General features: G+C 40.4%; 1 protein-coding gene across 1 annotated transcript in view; it reads left to right on the top strand.

The window, feature by feature from the left end:
- LOC130461771 (single-stranded DNA-binding protein WHY1, chloroplastic-like) overlaps window positions 1-22,268 on the top strand; it is a 39,452-nt gene extending 17,184 nt beyond the window's left edge. Inside the window, exons 6-11 of the mRNA XM_056829973.1 lie at window positions 20,087-20,181; window positions 20,230-20,236; window positions 20,560-20,709; window positions 21,239-21,323; window positions 21,411-21,485; window positions 22,096-22,268. Of these exons, the coding sequence (XP_056685951.1) occupies window positions 20,087-20,181; window positions 20,230-20,236; window positions 20,560-20,709; window positions 21,239-21,323; window positions 21,411-21,485; window positions 22,096-22,268 (585 nt within the window). The remainder of the gene's footprint in view (window positions 1-20,086; window positions 20,182-20,229; window positions 20,237-20,559; window positions 20,710-21,238; window positions 21,324-21,410; window positions 21,486-22,095) is intronic.
- The last annotated feature ends 1,656 nt before the right edge of the window (window positions 22,269-23,924 follow it).

Raw genomic sequence — 23,924 nt, 5'->3', positions numbered from 1 at the left:
CCTCGGTTCCGGTGTCTCGTCCGTTGCCTCCCCCAATGGTGACCATGTCAATGCCTCTGCCTGTTACGCTTCCGGCGCAAGGATCAACGCCAGCGATTCAAATGCCATGGGATCAACTCTTTTCTCAGCAAGTCGTCCAACCTGTTGTCAACCTCGTCACTTCGGCGCCAGGAGCACCTCCCCAGTTGATGACGGTTCCTTTAGCTAGCCAGGCGCCGCGAGCAGCGTTTCCCAATGCCCTAATGCGACCTGATTCTTCTCGAAACTATTCTCCATACACTCCTCTTAACAGGTCAGTCGCTCCAGTTAGTCACGGTTTCGTAACTCCTTTCCCTTATGTTGCAGGTACCCACGCTACTCAAGGAACGCCCCCTTACATGCAACAAGTGGTGTCGCAATTCACTCCTCACCAACCTCATGGCGTATACCCGCAGAGTACCTATTATCAACATCTTCAAGCCAGCCTTCCCGAAACATTTATCCCCCTCGTCCCGGTGCTCAACAGCATCTGTGAGAACACCAATCACCAACTCCAATAAATCATGACCATGATAAATAAAATCCATGGTGTACCAACACCAATCAAAGAAGCTAGCCTAGACAGTTATGCCGACTCCCCATATGCTGATCCCATTGATGCAATAGACATCCCAAAACGATTTAGCCCACCCAACATGCCCATGTACGACGGGACGACCGACCCAAGAGAACATATCTTGACCTACAAACAACGGATGATGACCATTCCAGTTCCCAAACACATGAGAGAAGCCAGCCTTTGCAAGGGGTTCGGTTCGACATTGGTTGGGCTCGCCTTGAAATGGTTGACCAGCCTGCCAAATGGGTGCATTACCTCTTTTTCTCACCTCGACAGCATGTTCAACCAACAGTTCGCTAGCAGCAGGTGTTTAGAGAAGCAGACAAGCGACTTATACCGAGTAATCCAACGTCCTGACGAACCCTTGAAGGATTATATAGCCCGGTTCATCAGGGAGAAGGTGACTGTTCCTGAATGTGATATCCCGACGGCTATTGAAGCGTTCAGGCAGGGATTGTATGGCGAAACCGACCTCTGGAGGGATTTAATCAAATACCCCTGCAAGACGTTCGAAGATGCTCAAGCCAAAGCAATGGCCCAAGTTAGGTTGGAAGAAACTCTCCATTCTCGGAAAGGGGGTAATGACTACTCAAAGACAGAAAGACGGTTTCCCTATCCCAAGAGGAGCAATGACCGCCATGCTCCTTACTCCCGACCTCAACATGTAGCAGTGGTGGAGGAAGACGACGACTCCGACTGGAAGAACAGCCCGGATCTGCCTCCAAAAATTAACGAATATTCTTTATGTGTTGACACTGTAGGTCTGATGAACCACCTCTCGAAGATGGGGAAAGCAGTGCAATGGCCGCCGAAGTCCAGCAAACCCGGGTCGAAGAAAGATCCCTCTAAATGGTGTAATTTCCATGCCGACATCGGTCACACAACCAACGACTGCGTCGCGTTGAGGAGAGAAGTAGCCTACCTGCTGAAAAATGGTTACCTCAAGGACGTCATGTCAGATAAAGCTCGTGGCGTTGTCAACAAAGACAACTCTAACTCTCCATCTCGACCTCCTCCACCTCCCCCTCATACTAAAACTGTGAATTTCATTGCTGGAGGTTCTGACATTTGTGGTTTAACTTATTCTGCAGCGAAGAGACACGCCCGAGAAAATGAGATAGACAGACCAGCCCGAGCTGTAGCCGCCAAATACCTAACCCCTATATCTTTTGATGAATCTGATGTAGGCGACATCTCGGACAAACATCACGATGACTTGGTGATATCTATTCCTGTTGGAAACTGCATGATTAAACGAGTCCTTGTCGACAATGGTAGCTCAACTAACGTGATGATGCTCGACGCCCTCAAAGAGATGGGGCTCAACCCCAACACAGATGTCGTCAAAAAATCCACCGTGCTAATAGGGTTCAGTGGCGAAGAAAAAACCACCTTCAGAGAAGTTACCCTACCCGTTTACGCACAAGGAATCAACCAACATGTAAATTTATGTGTTATTGATTTCCCTTCATCTTACAACATTATTTTGGGCAGGCCTTGGATTCACGACATGAAGGCCATCCCTTCGACGTATCACCAAACCATCAAATTCCCGACTCGATGGGGGCTTCAAGAAATCAAAGGGGATCAGCAAGAGTCCAAAGAGTGCTATAAGGCGGCCCTAAAGCCATCGGCCACAAATAAATCCTCGTTATAGCAATTACAGTCCAATTCCGAACCAGCAAGCTACGAAGAACCCAAATCTGAACAACTCGACGAGATCATCTTGGATCCTGCGAAACCAGAACAGGTCGTCTTTATTGGATGTGATGTACCCGAAGACATCAGGTCGGAGCTTGTTACATTTCTCAAAGCCAACGCGGATTGCTTCGCATGGTCACATGAAGATATGCCAGGCATCAACCCAGACGTCATCACTCACAAACTCAGTGTCGACCCCCGACATAAACCCGTCAAACAAAAGCGGCGGAAGTTCGCTCCAGAACGCAACCAAATTACCAACGATGAAGTTCAACAACTACTAGATACAGGAAAGATCAGGGAGGTGAAATATCCAGACTGGTTGGCCAATGTCGTCGTAGTCAGGAAGAAGAATGGGAAATGGCGAGTGTGCATAGATCTCACCGACATCAACAAAGCATGCCCTAAAGATTCTTTTCCCTTACCCCACATCGACGCCATGGTTGATGCTACTGCGGGACACGAGATGCTCACATTCATGGACACGTTCAGTGGATACAACCAGATTTTGATGCACCCAGAAGATCAAGAGAAAACCGCCTTCATCACGGAGCGGGGAACTTATTGTTACAAGGTCATGCCGTTCGGTTTAAGGAACGCAGGCGCCACCTATCAGCGCCTAGTCAACAAAATGTTCAGAAAACAGCTGGGCGACACAATGGAAGTCTACATCGACGACATGCTTGTGAAATCCAAGAAAGCCTCGAATCACATCACGCATCTTCAGCAAGCCTTCGACGTGTTACGAGAGTACAGCATGAAACTCAACCCCACCAAATGTTCGTTCGGAGTCTCTTCCGGAAAATTCTTAGGTTACATGGTTACTCAAAGAGGCATCGAAGCTAGTCCTGATCAGATCCGCGCAATCATCAACCTACAATCACCTCGAAACCAGAAGGATGTACAAAAATTAGCAGGCAGAGTGGCTGCCCTCAACCGCTTCATCTCCAGGTCGTCCGACAAGTGTAAATTGTTCTACGACATCCTCCGGAAGAATGAGAAGTTCAGCTGGACTGACCGACACGAAGCCGCATTGCAGCAACTCAAGCAATACCTGTCAAACCACCCGTTACTGTCCAAACCAAAAACCAACGAAGTACTACAAGTATACCTCGCAGTTTCAGAGTCGACCATCAGTGCAGTGTTAGTACGGGAAGAAGACGGAAAGCAGCTACCTGTTTACTACGTCAGTAAGTCCTTACTTAGCGCCGAAACAAGGTACTCCCATCTCGAAAAACTTGTCCTTGCTTTAGTCGTTGCTTCTGTTAAATTACGTCCTTATTTCGAATGTCATCCTATCACTGTTAGAACTAACTATCGCATGAAGTCAATCATGAGGAAACCCGAGTTGTCTGGCAGGATGTCCAAATGGGCAATACAATTAGGTTGTTACGACATCAGATACGAACCTCGCAAAACCATCAAGTCGCAAGCCCTGGCTGATTTTGTGGCTGACTTCAGCCCGAGCCTCCAACACGAAGTCGATCACGAAGTCAACACACTGACCAACAATGGATCCTCGTCAACATGGACCCTACATACTGACGCCTCCTCCAACATACGGGGGACAGGCCTCGGCATTGTGCTAAAGTCGCCACAAGGGGACACCATAGTACAATCTGTCGGTTGCAAGTTCAAAGCTACCAACAACGAAGCAGAGTACGAAGCTTTGATCATGGGGTTGTCATTAGCACTCGACATGAATATCCGCCGACTTGAGGTACGTTGCGATTCTTTATTAATTATCAGCCAGATTAACGGTTCGTGTGCAGCGAAGGACTTAAAGATGAAGGCCTACTTGGAAATAGCAAAAAGGCTCGTGAACAAGTTCGACTCATGCACCTTACAACAAATACCAAGAGACCAAAACACCCAGGCTGACGCCTTAGCCAATCTTGGCTCAAACATCAAACCTAAACTCACCTCCATCCCCGTAGCCTACTTAACGTATCCAGCCATCACCAAAGATAACCTACCCATCACCGAACAGTCTCGACCTACTCAAATTCCCTCATGGCCCGACCCTTACATACACTGGCTTAAACACAACACTACCCCACCTGGAGTCACCCACGATAAAGCCTTCCGCATGAAAGCCTCCAGATTTATCCTAATCCATGGAATATTGTTCTGAAAGTCGGTTGCAGGACCGTACCTGAGATGCCTTGATCATGACTAGATTGAGTCGACATTGCGCAACATACATGATGGAGAATGTGGAAACCACGCCGGAGGAAGAAGCTTAGCCCACAAAACCCTTACCATGGGATATTTCTGGCCCACCATGAAGAAAGACGCAATCACCTTTGCTAAGAAATGCGACTCCTGCCAGCGGTTCGCCTCCATCTCTCATCAACCTTGTGAAGTACTCCATCATATCTTGTCCCCTTGGCCCTTCACGAAATGGGGGATGGACATAGTAGGTCCCTTACCACAAGCATCAGGACAACGCGTCTTCATGTTGGCAATGACTGATTACTTCTCCAAATGGATCGAAGCAGAAGCTTTCAAGCGAGTTCGAGATACCGAAGTCATCTCGTTCATCAAACGAAATATCCTTAGTCGGTTCGGTATCCCTTCCGAGATCGTCTGCGACAATGGTTCTCAGTTCATCAGCAACAAAACCAAAGAATTCTGCAGTAGAAATAACATCACCTTGTACACCTCAACACCAAGATATCCTCAAGCAAACGGCCAAGCCGAGTCAAGCAACAAAATCATCATCAACAACCTCAAGAAGCGCCTCGACGACGCCAAAGGAAGATGGGCAGACGAGTTACCTATGATCCTTTGGGCCGACATGACGACACCCATGACGGCAACCAATCACACTCCTTTCTCCTTAGTCTTCGGTTGCGAGACAGTCATTCCTCCCGAAGTCGAGCTCCCCACAACAAGAAGTAGTTTCATGACTCCAGGAATGAACGAATCAGTCTTGGCTTACGACATCGATACTGTTGACGAACTCAGAGAAGCAGCGTAGGTTAGGATGGCGTCCTACCAACAAGCAGTTGCAAATAGCTACAACAAGAATGTGAGGGCTCGAGTATTTAAGCAGGGAGATTTGGTCCTGCGCAAGGTCTTTCCAAACAAAAAGGATCCTCGACACGGAAAATTGGGCCCGACATGGGAAGGTCCCTACCAGATCGTGAGACGAACAGGACATGGTGCATACGAGTTGGTCGACAAAGACGACACACCCATCCCAAGAAGTTGGAATGCCACACACCTAAAACTGTACCATTTCTGAACACTCGAATAATTTTTTCTTTCTAGTTTTTTCTAACGCAACAGGTACTCTAGCATTAATCACCATTACGTCGATACCCCCGAGACAGAGTGGGCATGACGTATTACGAAGTCGAGAACATCTCGAACTGTATACACTTATAAGTAACAAGAAGTTAAGTTCCTCTCCTCTATCTTTTTTCCTTTCCTCCTTGTATGTTATCACCATTACTGACTTAGGCATCGGAGGGCCGTTGGCTCCACCAACGGCCAATCCTCACGCCATCGTCTTATTTTGCAGAAAACACCGTGGCGACATCATAAGTATACACTTAGGAGGAATAACGAACATAAAGACTCGACTCGACTTCGTCCCGTATTTCTCCTTGAACTCTTTCTTTCTTTCTTTTTTCTCCTTGTCGTAATTTCCTCTCATTTTTATGTTTCTCCATACTGACTTAAGCATCGGAGGGCCGTTGGTGACGCTCTGCTGTGTTGACAGTATGGTGCCCACATGGTGACGGATTCGACAAGGAGAAAACAGATGAAGCAAAATGTACAACACAGCATACAGGAAAACAAAAGTCGAAATTGTGCATGCATGTTCAGAAAAACAAAGTGAAAGGAAACAGTGTTCTTTTATTCAAAAATGATTGTACACATTACATATTACAAATCTTACAAACTACAAAACACAATTTAGGCCATTACAAAAACGCCTGGTACACTACAATGTACATTACATACATAACGGAATACAGATCTACATTTTCTACAGCATATATTTCTTGCAGGTTCCCCTTTGACAGGCTGGAGGCGTCACCAAAGTCGAACTCGAGGTATGTGCCCAACCTGCAAAACAAAACACCAAACCAAACACGTTTTTCCAAACACAAAGCAAGCAACACAGAATTCACAAACCACAAATATTTACATGACTTGCCCCGTTGGACAAGCCCAAAAACATTCAAAAGACTGTCGCCTTCAAGGCGAAACACAGCCACAAATATCTTTTCGACCTTCCCAAAGGCCGAACACACAAAATATTGTTTAAAAAAGCCATTGTTTAACAAACACAACATTCAAATTTTTAATTTTTAAGGAGGGGGGACAGAACTACTCCTGATGGTCTGGTGGGCCTGCATTCTCCCCTTGTTCGCCATCGCCTGGTGCCGCCATCGTCTCGACATCGGGGCTGGTTGAAGTTGCACCCTCCTCGACGTCTTCTTCATCGCTAACGGCACTAGTGGGGATATAGTCCTCGGGGAATGCAGTGTTGAACTGAGCAATGTCTTCGTCAGGAGTCCAGTTCACATGTTTGACCGCCTTGAACTCCTCCATCATCTCGGCCTTCATTTTCCAAGTGTAGTAACCAGCACACTCGTAAATCCTCGCCTTGACTTTGGAGAGAGACGTCTTCAGCTCGTTGACCTCAGCAACCAGCGTCTCCTTCTCAGCGTTCAACTGTGCGACCTCAGCAACCCCCTTCTCTTGACTCACCTGCAGCGCCTCAGCTCTCGCTGTCGCCTCCTTGGCCACACCGCCAAGACGATCGACTTACTGCTTTGCCTTCTTCATGTCGTTTTTCAGTTTTACTATTTGATCTTCTAACATGATGACGTGTGGTAGAGTAGATTGCAGGGCCTGTGCGAAAGCAAATTGTTTAAAGTTTCTAAAGTGACGAGATGAGGATGGAAGAGGCGAAGAAAATAAAAGGAAAAAGCAAACACGTACCCTCCATGCATCCGAGACGCTCTCGACAGTTGCAGCTACTGGGGACAAAGATTCCTGGCGCTCCCGGCTTGACGGCATCCAGAGGCGGTCGACCTCAGGCCAAAGATGAACCCGTGGCACATCTGCCGACCCGTAGTCGTCAGGGAACTCCATTGCAAGCTTCCTCTTCCGAGATGGAGGCGGCAACTTTTCCTCAGTAGGCAGAAGCGAGCTGGTCTCCCCCGTCACCGTGGCGTCAGTTGAAGCCTTTAGCGGCCTCGCTGGTGACAACACAGTGATGGGTTTGGCTCGAGACACACTTCCCAGTGACTCCAACCTCTTCCTCAGCAATGCATCCGCAGATGGGGCCTTGCCAGAGCGTGTCGACGGGCCAGTACCTGTTGACAGTAATCATTTGACGACTCAGTCTCGTCACAGCAGTTGTAAATTATATTTCATATTGAAAAGTGTTAGGTTATGATACATATGACAAAACATAAATCATGCGGAAAAACCTTAATGCCAGGAAACATATTATTTACACATAATCATTTAGCATAATTTAGGAGCATACACTTTGTAGCGTGTCTTCCCTAGCTGCGCCCGAACCGAACAAGAACAAGTCTTTAGGACTCCAAATGTCGTCCCTCCGTAGATAGTCCACAGTACGTCCGGATCCGCCTCAAGTTAGACCAACTAGAATCGCCCTTAAGGTTACTAGGAATTTCGGCTATTGTGTTTGCAAGTGTATGGCTGATTTTTCTTTCAAAAACTTACCTTTAGAATACTTCAATCCCGTGTCTATAAATTATGACCCTAGGCTCTTATTTATAGAGGTATGGAAAGGGAATTGGAATCCTAGTAGGATACGAATTAATTAAACTTAGAATCCTATAAGAACTCTAATTAATTAATTTATCCTTTTAGGAATAGGAATTTAATCATATACCAAATCCTAATAGCTTTAGGAATCGTGCATGAACACAAACACACACACGCACGGCAGCCACGAGGGCCGCCCATGCGCGTGCGTGCGAGCAGCAGCCCACGCCACGAGGCCCACACAGCCGTGGCCTTGGCGCGCGCTGGGCCTGCCTTGCGGTGGGCCTGGGCGCTGCCTTGGCTGGGCGTGTGGCGTGCGTTTGGCTTGCTGGGCGATGGCCCGACTTCGTGCTGGGCCTTCGTCCGGCAGGCCTCGTCCGATGCTTATTCGTACGATAAGCTTCCGATTAAATTCCCGGTTCCGGAATTCTTTTCCGATACGAACAATATTTAATATTTCCGATTCCGGAATTAATTTCCGTTTCGAACAAATATTTAATATTTCCGTTTCCGGAATTATTTTCCGATTCCGATAATATTTTCGATTCTGACAATATTTCCGTTTCCGGCAATATTTCCGATTCCGGCAATATTTCCATTTCGGATAATATTTTCCGATACGTACCATGTTTCCGATTCTGGCAACATCTACGACTTGGATAATATTTATATTTCCGATACGATCCATATTTCCGTTTCCGGCAATATCACCGTTTCCGGAGTATTCACTTGCTTGTGACGATCTCAGCTCCCACTGAAACCAAGATCCGTCGATTCCGAATATCCATAGATGGAGTATTTAATGCCATTAAATACTTGATCCGTTTACGTACTATTTGTGTGACCCTACGGGTTCAGTCAAGAGTAAGCTGTGGATTAATATCATTAATTCCACTTGAACTGAAGCGGCCTCTAGCTAGGCATTCAGCTCACTTGATCTCCCTGAATTATTAACTTATTAATTAATACTGAACCGCATTTATTAGACTTAACATTGAATGCATACTTGGACCAAGGGCATTATTTCCTTCAATCTCCCACTTGTCCTTAGGGACAAGTGTGCATTTCCTAATTCCTTTGTCGCTCGATGCTTGCTCTTGAACATAAGGTAAGAGTTGTCATCCTTATTATGTCCAGAGGTGTTTCTCGGTTTCAGAGTTCAACTGATCAAATAAACAGATAATCATAGCCTATGATTCATCCGAGCACGGCCATGCATTTTACAGTTTCTAGCTCTCCGAGTGGCCTTGTACAACTTTTAAGCATCTCATCCCGATTTATGGGAGGACAATCCCAATCTTGCGATCTTGAGATTAGACTTCGTTTGATAGATGATTACCTGAGCGTTGCCTTTATAGCCTCCTTTTACGGTGCGACGGTTGGTCAACGTCAAAGCAACCAGTTCTCAAACAAGTAATCTCAAATCACTCAGGTATTGAGGATTTAGTGTCTAATAATTTTAATGAAATTTACTTATGACAGATTTTCATCTCTTACAGTAAAGTTTCATAGGTCTATCCGATACTAGTCTTCCCAAAGTAAGTATCTATGCAAATGGTTACGACATTTCCATGTCCACATAGTTCAAGAAACAGAACTACTAGTCATCTTGCATTCCAGTCGTCTAACGTTTTCTATGCGTCCAATTTTATAGAAAACTCCGACCAGGGACCATTTTCAACTTTTGACATTCAAGTTCACTTGATAGACATTTCTTAGTCACAGGACTGGTCCTGACAGTCTATCTTGAATATATCGTCAAATTGAAGGGACTCATCATTTAATACTAAACCAAGATTAAATGGAATATGAAAATATATTTCATATATGATAAATGTTCAACCCCAATGTTTTACAACCGTGGGCCTCTAACCCATCTTTAAAACAGTTCATGGAATTCAAAGCTATGCTTGATTTCTAGTGCTACAATGTGAGTGTTGCTTCTCACTTGTTGCATAGGTTTAGTTATCATGCTTTGCCAATCTTAATATCCTTTTTATCGAATGTTTTTCGAGATAAGATGATAAGATCCTTTGAGTTTGTTTATTATGTGATCTAGTCTTTCTTACTTAAATAGTGGTTTTACGCATTTTGCAATGAAGAACCATCAAGTCAGCAGACATGTGATCCAGCCAAGTTCAGTGAAGAACTTTTTAATGTAAACAACTCAGTTTTATTGCTTCTTAGGCAATAAGTACTTCTACTTCAACTGTATAGGTTGCTAGTGATGCTTTGGTTTGGATTTACTTATCCAAGCAGTTCACGGATATGTGGAAGACTTTCCAGCTGTATCTTAGAACATAGAAATTAATATTTAATTTCCCACGCAACAACTCATGGTCTCCAATCCATGTTGCCATTTCAAAACACGATGCTCTATAGCTCGTCCTTATCAATGGTTAACTCCAAATGGTCTTGCTTGATCCTTTGCCAGTGTTTATGCGTGTAGCATCAATATTTAGCATATCTTTATTTCCTTGAATCAAGAACTATTCCTATGTACCTTTTCAAGTACCATAAGTATTCTTGATCTCAATCTAGTTGATCTTCACTTAGATCAATAGAGATTGGTATATGTTCATCATGCCTAAAGTCATACGATACGTTTTTGGCGATCCTCATATTATATCATACATGATAAATTCTTTTGCAGAATAATTCCCAATTGAATTCTATTCATGTAACTTTAGCTCATCTAGTTTCAGTAGATACTAAATCCAGCTAAATTCTTTGACATATAATATAGGTTAAGAATCTTACTTAGATCCTTTGATGTTTAACTTAGTAAATGCTTATACATAGTTCAAACATTCTTTACTTAGATTTATTCACATGGGTCGAATATCTCCAATGGAGTCTTTCGTGTTTGATTTAGTACATTCCATTACTTAATCCAAAATAATATTATAAGATCTTTGTAAATAGATCTTAATACCCAGTATGTACTAAGTTTCGCCATGGTCCATCATTGATGAATAATTTCAAACCTAACTTATTAGCATTTGAATGTTATTTCACAATAGAGAGATATGTGTGTGATACGCATAGGACCAATTAAGTTTTATGTACTACCACTAAACTTCTTATATATCTATAAGAATCATGTACATTTTATAAAACTAAAATACTTATTAGCTTCACTAAAATACAATTCCAATTCCCAATTGCTTGCTTAAATCTGTACTTAGATTTCATAAGCTAGCATTCATTTCAAGCATTATTTGGATCCACAAATCCTATGACATGCCATGTACACAGTTTCTTCCAACATTTGAATGAGGAAGATGTTTTGTCATCCAATTGTCATATATACCAATATGCAATCAGTGCTTGAATTATAGACTTAAGCATTACGATTTTGCATGAGGTTTCAACACAATCCACACCGTGAATTTGCTTGTAACCTTTAGCAACAAATCTAGCTTTGTGTGTGAACACAATTTCATGTTTGATGGTTTTTATCCTTAAAACAAACTTGCAACCAATAGGTGTGAAACTATTCTTGCAAATCAACAAAATTTCACTTTTGTCATCAAAACATTGAGTATGTTTTATTGCCTCTAACCATTTAAAACATTGAGTCTATATATGGCCTCTAACCATTTTAGGGAATCTGGGTTTCGTCATAGCTTTCTTACAAGTCACAAACTCATTAATCTACATGATAATAGTTTGACTGCAAGTTGTAGGGTTCTTCACTATCTAATAGAAGAATCGCATAGCTTCAGTGACATGAACTCCATGTTTCTTCACTATCTAATAGAAGAATCTCATAGTTTCAGCGACTTGAACTCTATGCCTACATGGGTATAGAACATCAAACAATAGAATATCAATAGCCACTTTAAAGTCCTTTGAATATTCTGTTCTCCTTGAAGCACTTGTAAAGTCTTCTAAGAGATGTCTATTCTTTAAAATCCACTTCTAAAGTCCTTAAAGAATACGTGTTTGGATTTTCTAAAGAACTTCGAAAAGCCTCCGGAATGTCCGTTTTATGTTTGTTGTTCGCCTCGAAGACTTTCGAGGTCTATTTTCTCCCACTTGTCATTTTGGAAACGAATTTCCAAAAGGACATTATTTCGAGCAAACAAACATTATGTTCTCAAAAATTCGTGGTAGGAACAATACCCTTGTGTCTCATTTGAATATATCACAATGAAACGTATATCTATATTTGGGCCTTAGTTTGTTGAATAACAAACACTAAGCTCCCACTGAGTTTAGGAACTCTTTAGATATATTATAAAAAGATGTTCTGAAATTACTTTTCAATAGCTTTGACGAATTTGGTTTAGTTTGGTGGTTGTTGAGCATTTTGTTTTAGAAATTATAGGAAAAGTCTTTATGATTCATCATTGATCGAATCAAGTACTAATCGACTTCGATCATTCCAACTTAGATATGCCATATCTTATGGAGCTAGATTGTGAAATTACAACACACAATCATTGATGATCATTTTTGGTCTCAAGCAATCATTAACATGATCTATCCTAGATCTTTATGATTTCTTACCAAGTGGGATTTATACTTCTGAATCTTTGAACTACCCAAACAGATTCAACTTATATCACATTGAGTAAATAAACCTATATTCACTCAAATCTGTGTGAAATAATAAAGTCATAAAACATTTCTTTAGCTTTGAACTCTATTGTGTAGGCGTTCTAACAATAGTTCATATCTTTTGTTACTTTCAACAAGTAAGACTAGTTGTCTTAAATTGATCTAGAAATCAATGAACTTTCAAAAGTCCATCAAAATAGAGCTTTTGAATGTTAACTTGTTGATATGGTCTAAGCAACAACGCCAAAGATTAATGGAACTCAAATCAAGGGTTTGATTTGAACCTAGTAAAGTTCTTATTTAAAGAGTTGTTTGTTTTAATCAAGCATATTGACTCAACCCGTAAATGACCATTTCATTCAAATAAACAAACAAACATTGTTCTTGAATGTGAGTCTTTCTGTGTTTGAAAACAGAAATTCAGGTATGCTGATTATGGAACAAAATAGCCATTAAGTTCCAGCCTTTGAAAGGACTTAAAACAAACTTAGATGACCCTACAACTAATGTAGCATTGCCATGCTTCATTTCCCACTTGTAGGTCATTAGCGTATCCTAGCTTCCATTGTTTGAGTTATTACCGAAGTAAGAACCTCAAGCGGTATATGATACCAAGGAAGTTTGATTGCTAGGTCACTTCTCTTTAAACATAAACTTATAGGTAGAAACGGAATTGTAAATTCCTTTCATTTGTTCCTTTGTTTTCCTATTTCTTGTACCCTTTCTTATAGTCTCAAGAATTGAATTCTCTAGTGTTGACTTTTTATACTTTGTTAGACATGTCCAATGCCACTCCAACAAAGTTCTTACCATTTTATTTATGTTGAGTATTCTTTTCAACTAGATGATCTTACCAGAAGCTTCTAAAGTTCTCTTAGCATCTATCTATTCGAATGTAGAATTAAATGGAAAAAGATATTAGGTTGTTAACCATTGGTAAAGCTAAGCGTTTTAAACTCAATGCTTTATGATCTCAAAACTACAGTGTATTTTGAATTCACAAGCACCAATTGGTTTGCCATTCGATTTTGATACTCGAAAACAACCATAAAAGTCACTATAAGAAACGTACGTTTTAAATTGCTCATTTTCTCTCATTTCCGTGAATCGTTCTTGGATTCACTACCAATCGAGGAAATTTACTATTACCTTTCTAAAAGGATTTACTGCAGTGCAAGATATTTAATTATAAACAATAATTAAAACATAGATTGAAGCATGCAAAGTCTAAACATTTATCATGAGTAATAACTTGAAAATTAAAGCAATCATGCAATTTAAACAAGTCATTAGCATTTTATTCGAGTTATGTGTTCTGGCAGGTGTGCATAAAATGATTCCAAGACCCTAAAACCATTGAAGAATTAAGCACATTATGTATTTTGACTCAATTCTAAAATATTTTAGGTAAGCAAAAGCCTTTTGCTAATAGTCTAGAAACTACTCTTGGTTGATAGGTACGTCTAAGAACTTATTAGGTAAACCTATCGATTTTGCCACGACATGAAAGGACTCCTTACTTATATCGTTGAATTTCACCAAAACTAACATGTACTCACAATTATTTGTGTACCTTGCCCCTTTAGGACCAATAAGTAACACCTGAGCGAAAACTATTACTAGATTGATGTAAAGGATATCCAAGCAAGTGTATATTTTGGCATGGCACCTTTTAACTCAATTTTTAAGTTTGGAACTTCAGGCTTTTACTATGTTGGTTAGATTTTAAGTGAATTAAAATCCTTAATCATGCAACATAATCAAGCTTTGATCTCATGCATATTTAAGACATATTTAAAAGCAATAAATAACTTAAAACATGCATAAGATAAATGTGATCTAGTATGGCCCGACTTCATCTTGAAGCTTCAACTTCAAAGTCCGTCTCGAAAAAGGAAATTCGTCTTGAAATTCACCGTGGGAGACGCCATTTTCTCCAAATAGGATAAGCTATAATTAAAACTAATTAGAACTATTTGATGGTACGCAGACCATTTTTAAATTTAAAAACAAATTTGGTGCTTTAGACCAATTACATTCAAATTAATGGTACGCAGACCATATTTTCTATCCTATTTGGGCCATACTAGTCACTTCATAACCTGCAAAACAATACATATACAATATATACCATTCACCCATTCATTATCATGAATGGCCCACATAATTGGTTAGTTAAAACACATTGTATGCATCACATAAATATTTGCAGCAATTAATCAAGGGCACCAATACTCTACAAATTATTCAGTCCTTATTAATTCTAATCAAGTTGTTTTAACCTTAAGGATTTGTAGACCTAATCAAGAGTTTATGACTAAAAAGGGCTCCCACTTAAAGCAATAAATTCATATGCTTTACTAATTTTAAACATAAAAATGTATTTCGAGTCTAACCGGAAACATAAAAATTTAATTAAAATTTAAAGCTCATATAAATTTATCATTGAATCCATTTATTTGATTTATTTTCAGTCGAATTTAAATTAATTCAAGAATTTAATTTTAGTAAAATAATTAGAATAAATAAAATTTATTACAATTATATTATTCAAAATTAAAATCCAAGAAAATAATTTAAATTATTAATTTTAAAATTAATTAAAATTACATGAACTGAAAATTTCAAATTAAAATTTTTAAAACGATTTAATCGTAATACAAGGTACGCACATCACCACGCAACGCACAACCATAGGCCACACGCACGCAGCCATCGCTTGGCCACGTGCGCGCAGCCTCTGTGCTGTGTCGCATCTGCTGCTGCACACAATCGCAAAGCATCACTCGAAGCACGCTAGCCACTGCTCGCTGCGCGCGCCAGCGCTCGTGCAGGCGTAGCGCTCGTCGCACGCGAGCCAGCGCTCGCTGCGCACGAGGCTTCGATGCAGGCGTAGCGCTCGTCGCACGCGAGCCAGCGCTCGCTGCGCGCGAGGCTTCGATCGCTGCGCGAGGCAGTGCGCGTTGTGGCGCAGCACGCTTGCTGCCCACACGCGACTGCTCGCTGCCTTGCTCCTCACCCTCGCCCATTCGCCCATCGCACATAGCACACGACACAAGGCAGGGCTACTGCCTTGTGCTCGTGCACCATTGCCTTGCTCGCTGCATTCGTACCGCATGGGCGACGAGCTCCCTTGCTCGTCGTCGCATGCCCGCACTATACAACAGCCCTTAAGGGTAACACGTAGCGTCCATTGCTTTGTGCGTGCAAGTTCTATGAGCGAATTGCATGAAAATTAAAACTTTTATTTTCAAAATTAATGACAAATTAATAAATCATATTAATTTCATAATTTTAGGGCGAAAATTCGAAAATTTATTAATTAATTAATTTCCGATTAACATGGATTCAAGTCTAGGTCATAAAAATTTATAATTTAACACAAATTAACAATTTTTATGGTTGTTTTTAATCATAGGTATCTAATTAAATTATTAATTAATTATGAAAATCAAATCAATTCTAAATTATTCGAATTTTCAACAAATTAATCATAATTACAAATTAGATTGCATAATTAACAAGGCTAGGCATTCAAACTTGTTAAACATATACAGTAGGTCAATCAAAAATTCAAGATTTATCAACAAGAATCGCAAATATTTAATTTAACATCTTAAATTTACAAACTTTTGCGTTCGAAAAACTAAAACCTCCGAAAAGTCATAGTTAGGCTTCGAATTTGAGAATGCCTTTTACATGCGGAATTGACACAAAAATCACTCGATTTGGATGAGTAACGAAGAAACTGCCGAAAAACTGCGTACATATAATTAAATAAACGCAATTTGCAATTAATTAACAATTACGAAAATTAATCACCCCTTTTAATTCCTTGCAAATTTGTATAATTTAACCATGTTCATGCAATTTAGATTATGAAAATAATAAGAGGCTCGTGATACCACTGTTAGGTTATGATACATATGACAAAACATAAATCATGCGGAAAAACCTTAATGCCAGGAAACATATTATTTACACATAATCATTTAGCATAATTTAGGAGCATACACTTTGTAGCGTGCCCTCCCTAGCTGCGCCCGAACCGAACAAGAACAAGTCTTTAGGACTCCAAATGTCGTCCCTCCGCAGGTAGTCCATAAACGTCCGGATCCACCTCAAGTTAGACCAACTAGAATCGCCCTTAAGGTTACTAGGAATTTCGGCTATTGTGTTTGCAAGTGTATGGCTGATTTTTCTTTCAAAAACTTACCTTTAGAATACTTCAATCCCGTGTCTATAAATTATGACCCTAGGCTCTTATTTATAGAGGTATGGAAATGGAATTGGAATCCTAGTAGGATACAAATTAATTAAACTTAGAATCCTATAAGAACTCTAATTAATTAATTTATCCTTTTAGGAATAGGAATTTAATTATATACCAAATCCTATTAGCTTTAGGAATCGTGCATGAACACAAACACACACACGCACGGCAGCCACGAGGGCCGCCCATGCGCGTGCGTGCGAGCAGCAGCCCACGCCACGAGGCCCACACAGCCGTGGCCTTCGCGCGCGCTAGGCCTGCCTTGCGGTGGGCCTGGGCGCTGCCTTGGCTAGGCGTGTGGCATGCGTTTGGCTTGCTGGGCGATGGCCCGGCTTCGTGCTGGGCCTTCGTCCGGCAGGCCTCGTCCGATGCTTATTCGTACGATACGCTTCCGATTAAATTCCCGGTTCCGGAATTCTTTTCTGATACGAACAATATTTAATATTTCCGATTCCGGAATTAATTTCCATTTCGAACAAATATTTAATATTTCCGTTTCCGGAATTATTTTCCGATTCCGATAATATTTCCGATTCTGACAATATTTCCGTTTCCGGCAATATTTCCGATTCCGGCAATATTTCCATTTCCGATAATATTTTCCGATACGTACCATGTTTCCGTTTCCGGCAACATCTACGACTTGGATAATATTTATATTTCCGATACGATCTATATTTCCGTTTCCGGCAATATCATCGTTTCCGGAGTATTCACTTGCTTGTGACGATCTCAGCTCCCACTGAAACCAAGATCCGTCGATTCCGAATATCCATAGATGGAGTATTTAATGCCATTAAATACTTGATCCGTTTACGTACTATTTGTGTGACCCTACGGGTTCAGTCAAGAGTAAGTTGTGGATTAATATCATTAATTCCACTTGAACTGAAGCGGCCTCTATCTAGGCATTCAGCTCACTTGATCTCACTGAATTATTAACTTGTTAATTAATACTGAACCGCATTTATTAGACTTAACATTGAATGCATACTTGGACCAAGGGCATTATTTCCTTCAAAAAGGGCGACGAACCCAAAAAATGTAAACTAACCCTAATCCATGTTTACATGTTGATGTCGACATGTTCGCAGGTTCATAAACTTCTTCCTCTTGAGAAGGCTCTTCGCGTTCGAACTTGAGGCCGATGAAAGCTCTGTCCTTTAGAGGGACCCCCAACAGCACATCAGTCTTTTCTATGGCTTCGGCACCGACACCAACTATGTCGAAAGATGCAGCTACAAAAACACAAAAGTGAGACAAAGTCAAATCAACAAGCCCAAAAAACACCAAAAAACAAACAAGATACCTCTAGCCATCCACTCCCCCGTCAAGAAGTCGGAGTCAGGCCCTAAACTAGCCAACTCCACAAAAAAGAACCGACCCATCCACCCGCGGTCATTCGACTTGTCCGCAACAAGAAGAGCCTCCCTATCGTCCTTGACATGCAGCAAGTACCTACCAGCCTCATAATTTTGGACCTTGTAGGTGTACACAAGGTCCTCAACCCGGAACTCCATATCCAGTTTGCCGGCCAGATGGTCGACCAAGTGCATCACCCTCCAGACCTGCGGCATCAGTTGCGCCGGCGGCACCGCCAGTGCCCTTAGAACTCCTCGCACCAGTGGCGAGAAGGGATAAGTATACCCAATTCTGAAGGGATACTCGTAGAAGCACACCCAGCCGTCCGATACCCAATCGACCCGTTCGTCGGGCTGCGGCAAACGAATTACCGCCGACGGAGGGAAACCACACTCCTCCCTGAGCGCTTCCACATCTTGCTTCCCCCAAGTGGCCGGCCGAGCATTCTTTCTGTCCAAAATGTGGGTAGGGCTGAAAATTGGCCTCTCAACCAGATCGCACTCCACTACCACTCTCTTGTTCTTCGCGCGGGTGGATTTCGTCCCCATTCGTTGCGACATAGAGGAAATCAAAGAAAGAAAGAAGAAGAGAAGAAGATGGAAACCGAGCAGTTACCTGAAAGAAGGAGAGAGAAAAGAGCGCCGATCGTTTTTTTCTGGGAAAGAGAAGAGAGAGATTGCAGAAGTGATTGCGGATGGTTGGAAGCGCAGTCCTATTTATTGGCGCAGATGGACGGTTGGCTTCTCCAAGGAAAAAGTCATCATGATCCTAACGCCGTCAGTGTTGGGGAGGTTAAGAGGCGGTTTCCGTTTTTCCTTCCGTGAAACCCATTTTTCCTTCTTGAACTTCCCGGAATAAATTCAAAATGGGTTTGGGGACAATTGTTAGGGGGAAAAATACCCTCTTGGTGACGTGGGCATATGTGGAAAGCATTGCTTACGTGGCTGCCAACAAGGCGCAAGGTGGCATTATTCGAACGGTATTCCCAACTGCTGGGCTCAGAACGGACGTTACAAACCCTTGATGAAGCCGGCCTTCATTATGCATTTATTATCTAATTATGGGCAATTTTTCCATAAACGTTACATTCTTGTTGTAAATGCCTATAAAATGGCTTAGTCTTGTCTATTTTAGATACATGATTTCCAAGCAATAAACCTATGATTATCTTATGCTATTACAACTTACTCTCACCATTCTCAATTATCTAGCTCGATCGATTGTTAGCACCTTCATCAAGGCAAGCTCGTCTCTAAGTCGAATTTTCCCAAAACAATGGCTATTTTATGAAGAACTTTTGTCTAAGAATCACTTTAAGGGTTAATATTATTTGGAAACTAACCAGATGGTCAATGGAGTATACATTGTGAATATCATGTGCCAGGGAATCATAAAAGATTACCTTGTAGGTTCTAGAATTTGATATCTTGACTGCATGTCCATGTATAACAAATTGTTATAGAACTTATATTCTATAGAACTTGAATGTTTCTAGGAAACCGTTCCTTAAAAAACAAAGATTGTGAATGATATGATGTGTAGAATTTTGATGGATGGACTAACTTTCCCGTGCTTCATCATTTATATTTTCATACTATCTCTGACCTGAAAATGATCTATGATGAGGGTATATGGAATTATGGATTATTACCTGTAGACATGCGATCTTAGTGTGAAGGCCTATTCTCAATGTGGATGATATCTTGTTTTATTTTCTGAACGATGTAGATTATATTTTTCTGAATTCTGATATAAATTGTATGACGTTTTTGTTGGCAAGTGGTCAAGTTTCTATTAATATACTAAAACGTAATGTACTTCAGGTGTTTTCTCTTTCGGTGACTGAAATTGGAAGTCTGGTGAGTCTTGGTTCAAGAGATTCATGTGAATTTTTTCATGATCCAAACAAAGGAAAAAGGTACTGAATTCGTAAATGATGCTTATTCTTCCTTTTCTACTTCATTAGAAATGCTGTAGTTGTTTAATATTGTAAAGGGTAGTAAAGTGGTAAAGTGGAGAGAGGATGGTTTGGATGTTCATCCCTTTGTTTCTTTTTCCTTGATTTGTCTTCCGGCTTCCTTCCAAACTGAGATATTCAGCAAGTAAAAGGAGTTGTTGCATGATTTTATTTATTTGTTAAATGAGCTGAAATACATTAAAAGGTGCTTCAAGCTGGGGAAATAAGCATATGTAGATAAGTTAGATTGCCTATCAACTACGCTTGATATTGTATCAAACGTCTTAGACCTAAGTAGTCCTATGAAATTTACTGAGATTTCATCGGATACTCTAGCAGAAAGTAGCAGGGGCTGAACTAAGCCAGCAGGGATTTGGAGCAATGCCTTTTGTTTTGACAGATACCACATATATGCACCATAGTTTGCCACACCCTTTTTCATCCCATCCAAAACTAGTCCTCACTTCGCTGCCATCTTCAGGACCTCAAGTAAGTTTTTAAGTCTCCACCTCTCACGGTAATCTTTCATTAACAAGGGAATGAAAGAAGAATAACTAGGGATGAGATACAACCCCATACACATAATCCCCCATTAACCAAAGCAACCCCACTTGTTGTTCCTCGATCAATTTGAGATCCTGGATGATTTTCTGAATGAGAGAGTCTTCCTTTACCTCTGTATGTAATTCTGCCAATCCATTATAAGTCACCAATGCACCAAATTCTATTTCCCTTCACTCTTGTGAGGTAAAGCACCTGCTACTCTGACAGAGGAACCTGGTTTATATTGAATCTCAAAATCAAACACAATCAGATTACTTATCCACTTTTGATAATCTGCCCTGAGTTGCCTTTGTTGCATAGATAGCTTGAAAATAGATGTCTACCCATAGCTTCTTGACAATTCATCCCCTTGTTTCTTTGTCCTTGATTTGTCTTTCAGCTGCCATCCAATCTGAGACATTCAGCATGTAGACGATGTAGTAGAGATGTGTTACTATGACTGTGTGGCTTAAAGCTTCTTAACTATGCATTTCTAGTTGCTGCTTCAGAATATAGAAGTTTAGCTCCGCAAAACAAAGCCTTATTCCGAAAAAGATGGGGTTGGCTTCACAGATAGAGTAAACTTCTGATTAACCTTATAATCGCCATGTATGTCTTACTGAATTTTCCAACATCTTGTCATGCAGATTCATTGACTGGACCAAATTCAGTTGTCGGTGGCGCCCTTGTGGTTCATGAACTTGAGGATGGCCTTGGAAAAGGTATAATTCTCTGATACTTGGTTGAATTGTTGGCTGAATATATGTCAGTAGTCGTCGTCGTCAGTAGTCTTGCAAAGCTAGTCGTCGTCAGTAGTCTCTTTATGCAAAGCTAGTCGTGGTCAGGACTTATGTTATTTTGAAATCACAAAATACAATGTCATTTACATGATGAACTTTCGGAGTTATTCTACTATCAATTACTTTTCACCCATGATAAGATATGCATCTTCCGGAATACGCAATTGTGGCCGTGAAGCAATAAATGAGTTCAAACTTCTTGTTAGAGAAGCACATAAAAGGGACATTGAGGTGCAATATCTAGCTAACATGTTTATTTCTTTTCTGTAGATTTCGACAAGTTTACTTATTCTTTCTAATTTGACAGGTAATCATGGTGGTAGTCTTTAATCACACGGCTGAAGGAAATGAGAAAGGTCCAATTTTTTCTTTCAGAGGCACTGACAACTGTATTTTCTATATGCTCGCATCCAAGGTATGTCTTAGTGTTTGTCATGATTTATGAGACAGATATTCAGTTGGTTCTGTGCGTCAGTTGGTTCTTTAGTTCTGTGCTTCTATTGGTTCTTTAGTTCTATGCTGCTTCTGTTAGTTCCTAGACCTTTAAACAAGGATAATTCAGCTTTCTTTTTTAACTTTTCAAGAGTAAACATGGATAGTTCATTAGTAGATGATCATGTTGTGTTCTTTAAATCAGTAGCTGGTGATGGACTATGGTTATCAATTTTGATCTCCATTTACATTGTTTTGATAATCAGGATATGATTAGCAAGTTTGCAGCTAAGAGTACTCTAACTTGTTAGCTAACTCATATTTTGAGATTAAATAGGAACCAATTGGCATATAAATGAACCGTTCTTATTTATTTATTTTAATTTCATCATTAGCCATACACAAAATCAGTAAAATATTTGAAATAAAATCCCAATACTTCTACAACTGACTTTCTATAGGTTACAGAAAACTGAGATCATATTTTCACATACACGATATGTCATATTTTGACTAAAATAGTGGTTTTCGCTCCCAAGTCTCAATTGATGAACCAAAAAAGGAATTCTAAACGCTTTTCATGTTTAGTTCACTTAGTATTAGATTTCCAATCCTCATTCTCATCTACTTTGGTAAATTTATGCACATCTAAGGCTCGTTTTGGTCATTATAGGTCATATGTACCTATATCGAGCCAAATGAGCCTTAAATGTGCATAAAGAACTTGAAATGAATCTTAGTAAACTCTAACTAAGCATATCAAACAAAAAAAAGGTTTAGAAAGTGTCCTTAAGTTTATTTGTTGATATTTGGGATCAAAAATGTCATTTTGGGCCAAATATGACCTATATCGTCCCAATTGAGCCTTAGATGTGCATAAAGAACTTGAAATGAATCTTAATAACTTATAACTAAGCATATCAAACATAAAAAAGATTTAGAAAGTGTCCTTAGGTTCATTTGTTGATAGTTGGGATCGAAAATGCCATTTTTGGCCATAAATGACCTATATCGACCCAAATGAACCTAGGCGTTCATAACGAAGTTGAAACGAGTCTTATAAACATATAACTAATCATATGAATCATGAAAAACGTTTAGAATATGGAAATAAGTTCGTTTGTTGGTAGTTGGGATCGAAAATGCCATTTTTGGCCATAAATGACCTATATCGACCCAAATGACCCTTAGGCGTGCATAACGAACTTGAAATGAGTCTTATATTCATATAACTAATCATATAAATCATGAAAAATGTTTAGAATGTGGATATAAGTTCGTTTGTTGGTAGTTGGGATCGAAAATGCCATTTTTGGCCATAAATGACCTATATCGACCCAAATGACCCTTAGGCATGCATAACGAACTTAAAATGAGTTTCATAAACATATAACTAATCATATGAATTGTTAAAAAGGTTTAGAATTTGAATATAAGTTCGTTTGTTGGTAGTTGGGATTGAAAATGCCATTTTTGACCATAAATGACCTATATCGACCCAAATGACCCTTAGGCGTGCATAACGAACTTGAAATGAGTCTTATAATCATATAAATCATGAAAAAGGTTTAGAATGTGGATATAAGTTCGTTTGTTGGTAGTTGGGATCGAAAATGCCATTTTTGGCCATAAATGAATTATATCGACCCAAATGACCCTTAGGCGTGCATAATGAACTTGAAATGAGTCTTATAATCATATAACTAATCATATAAATCATGAAAAAGGTTTAGAATGTGGATATAAGTTCGTTTGTTGGTAGTTGGGATCGAAAATGCCATTTTTGGCCATAAATGACCTATATCGACCCAAATGACCCTTAGGCGTGCATAACGAACTTGAAATGAGTCTTATAATCATATAACTAATCATATAAATCATGAAAAATATTTAGAATGTGGATATAAGTTCTTTTGTTGGTAGTTGGGA

This window comes from Spinacia oleracea, chromosome 5, assembly GCF_020520425.1.
Source record: "Spinacia oleracea cultivar Varoflay chromosome 5, BTI_SOV_V1, whole genome shotgun sequence".
In the NCBI taxonomy this organism is placed as follows: domain Eukaryota; kingdom Viridiplantae; phylum Streptophyta; class Magnoliopsida; order Caryophyllales; family Amaranthaceae; genus Spinacia; species Spinacia oleracea.
This window is presented reverse-complemented; position numbering and strand designations above follow the sequence as displayed.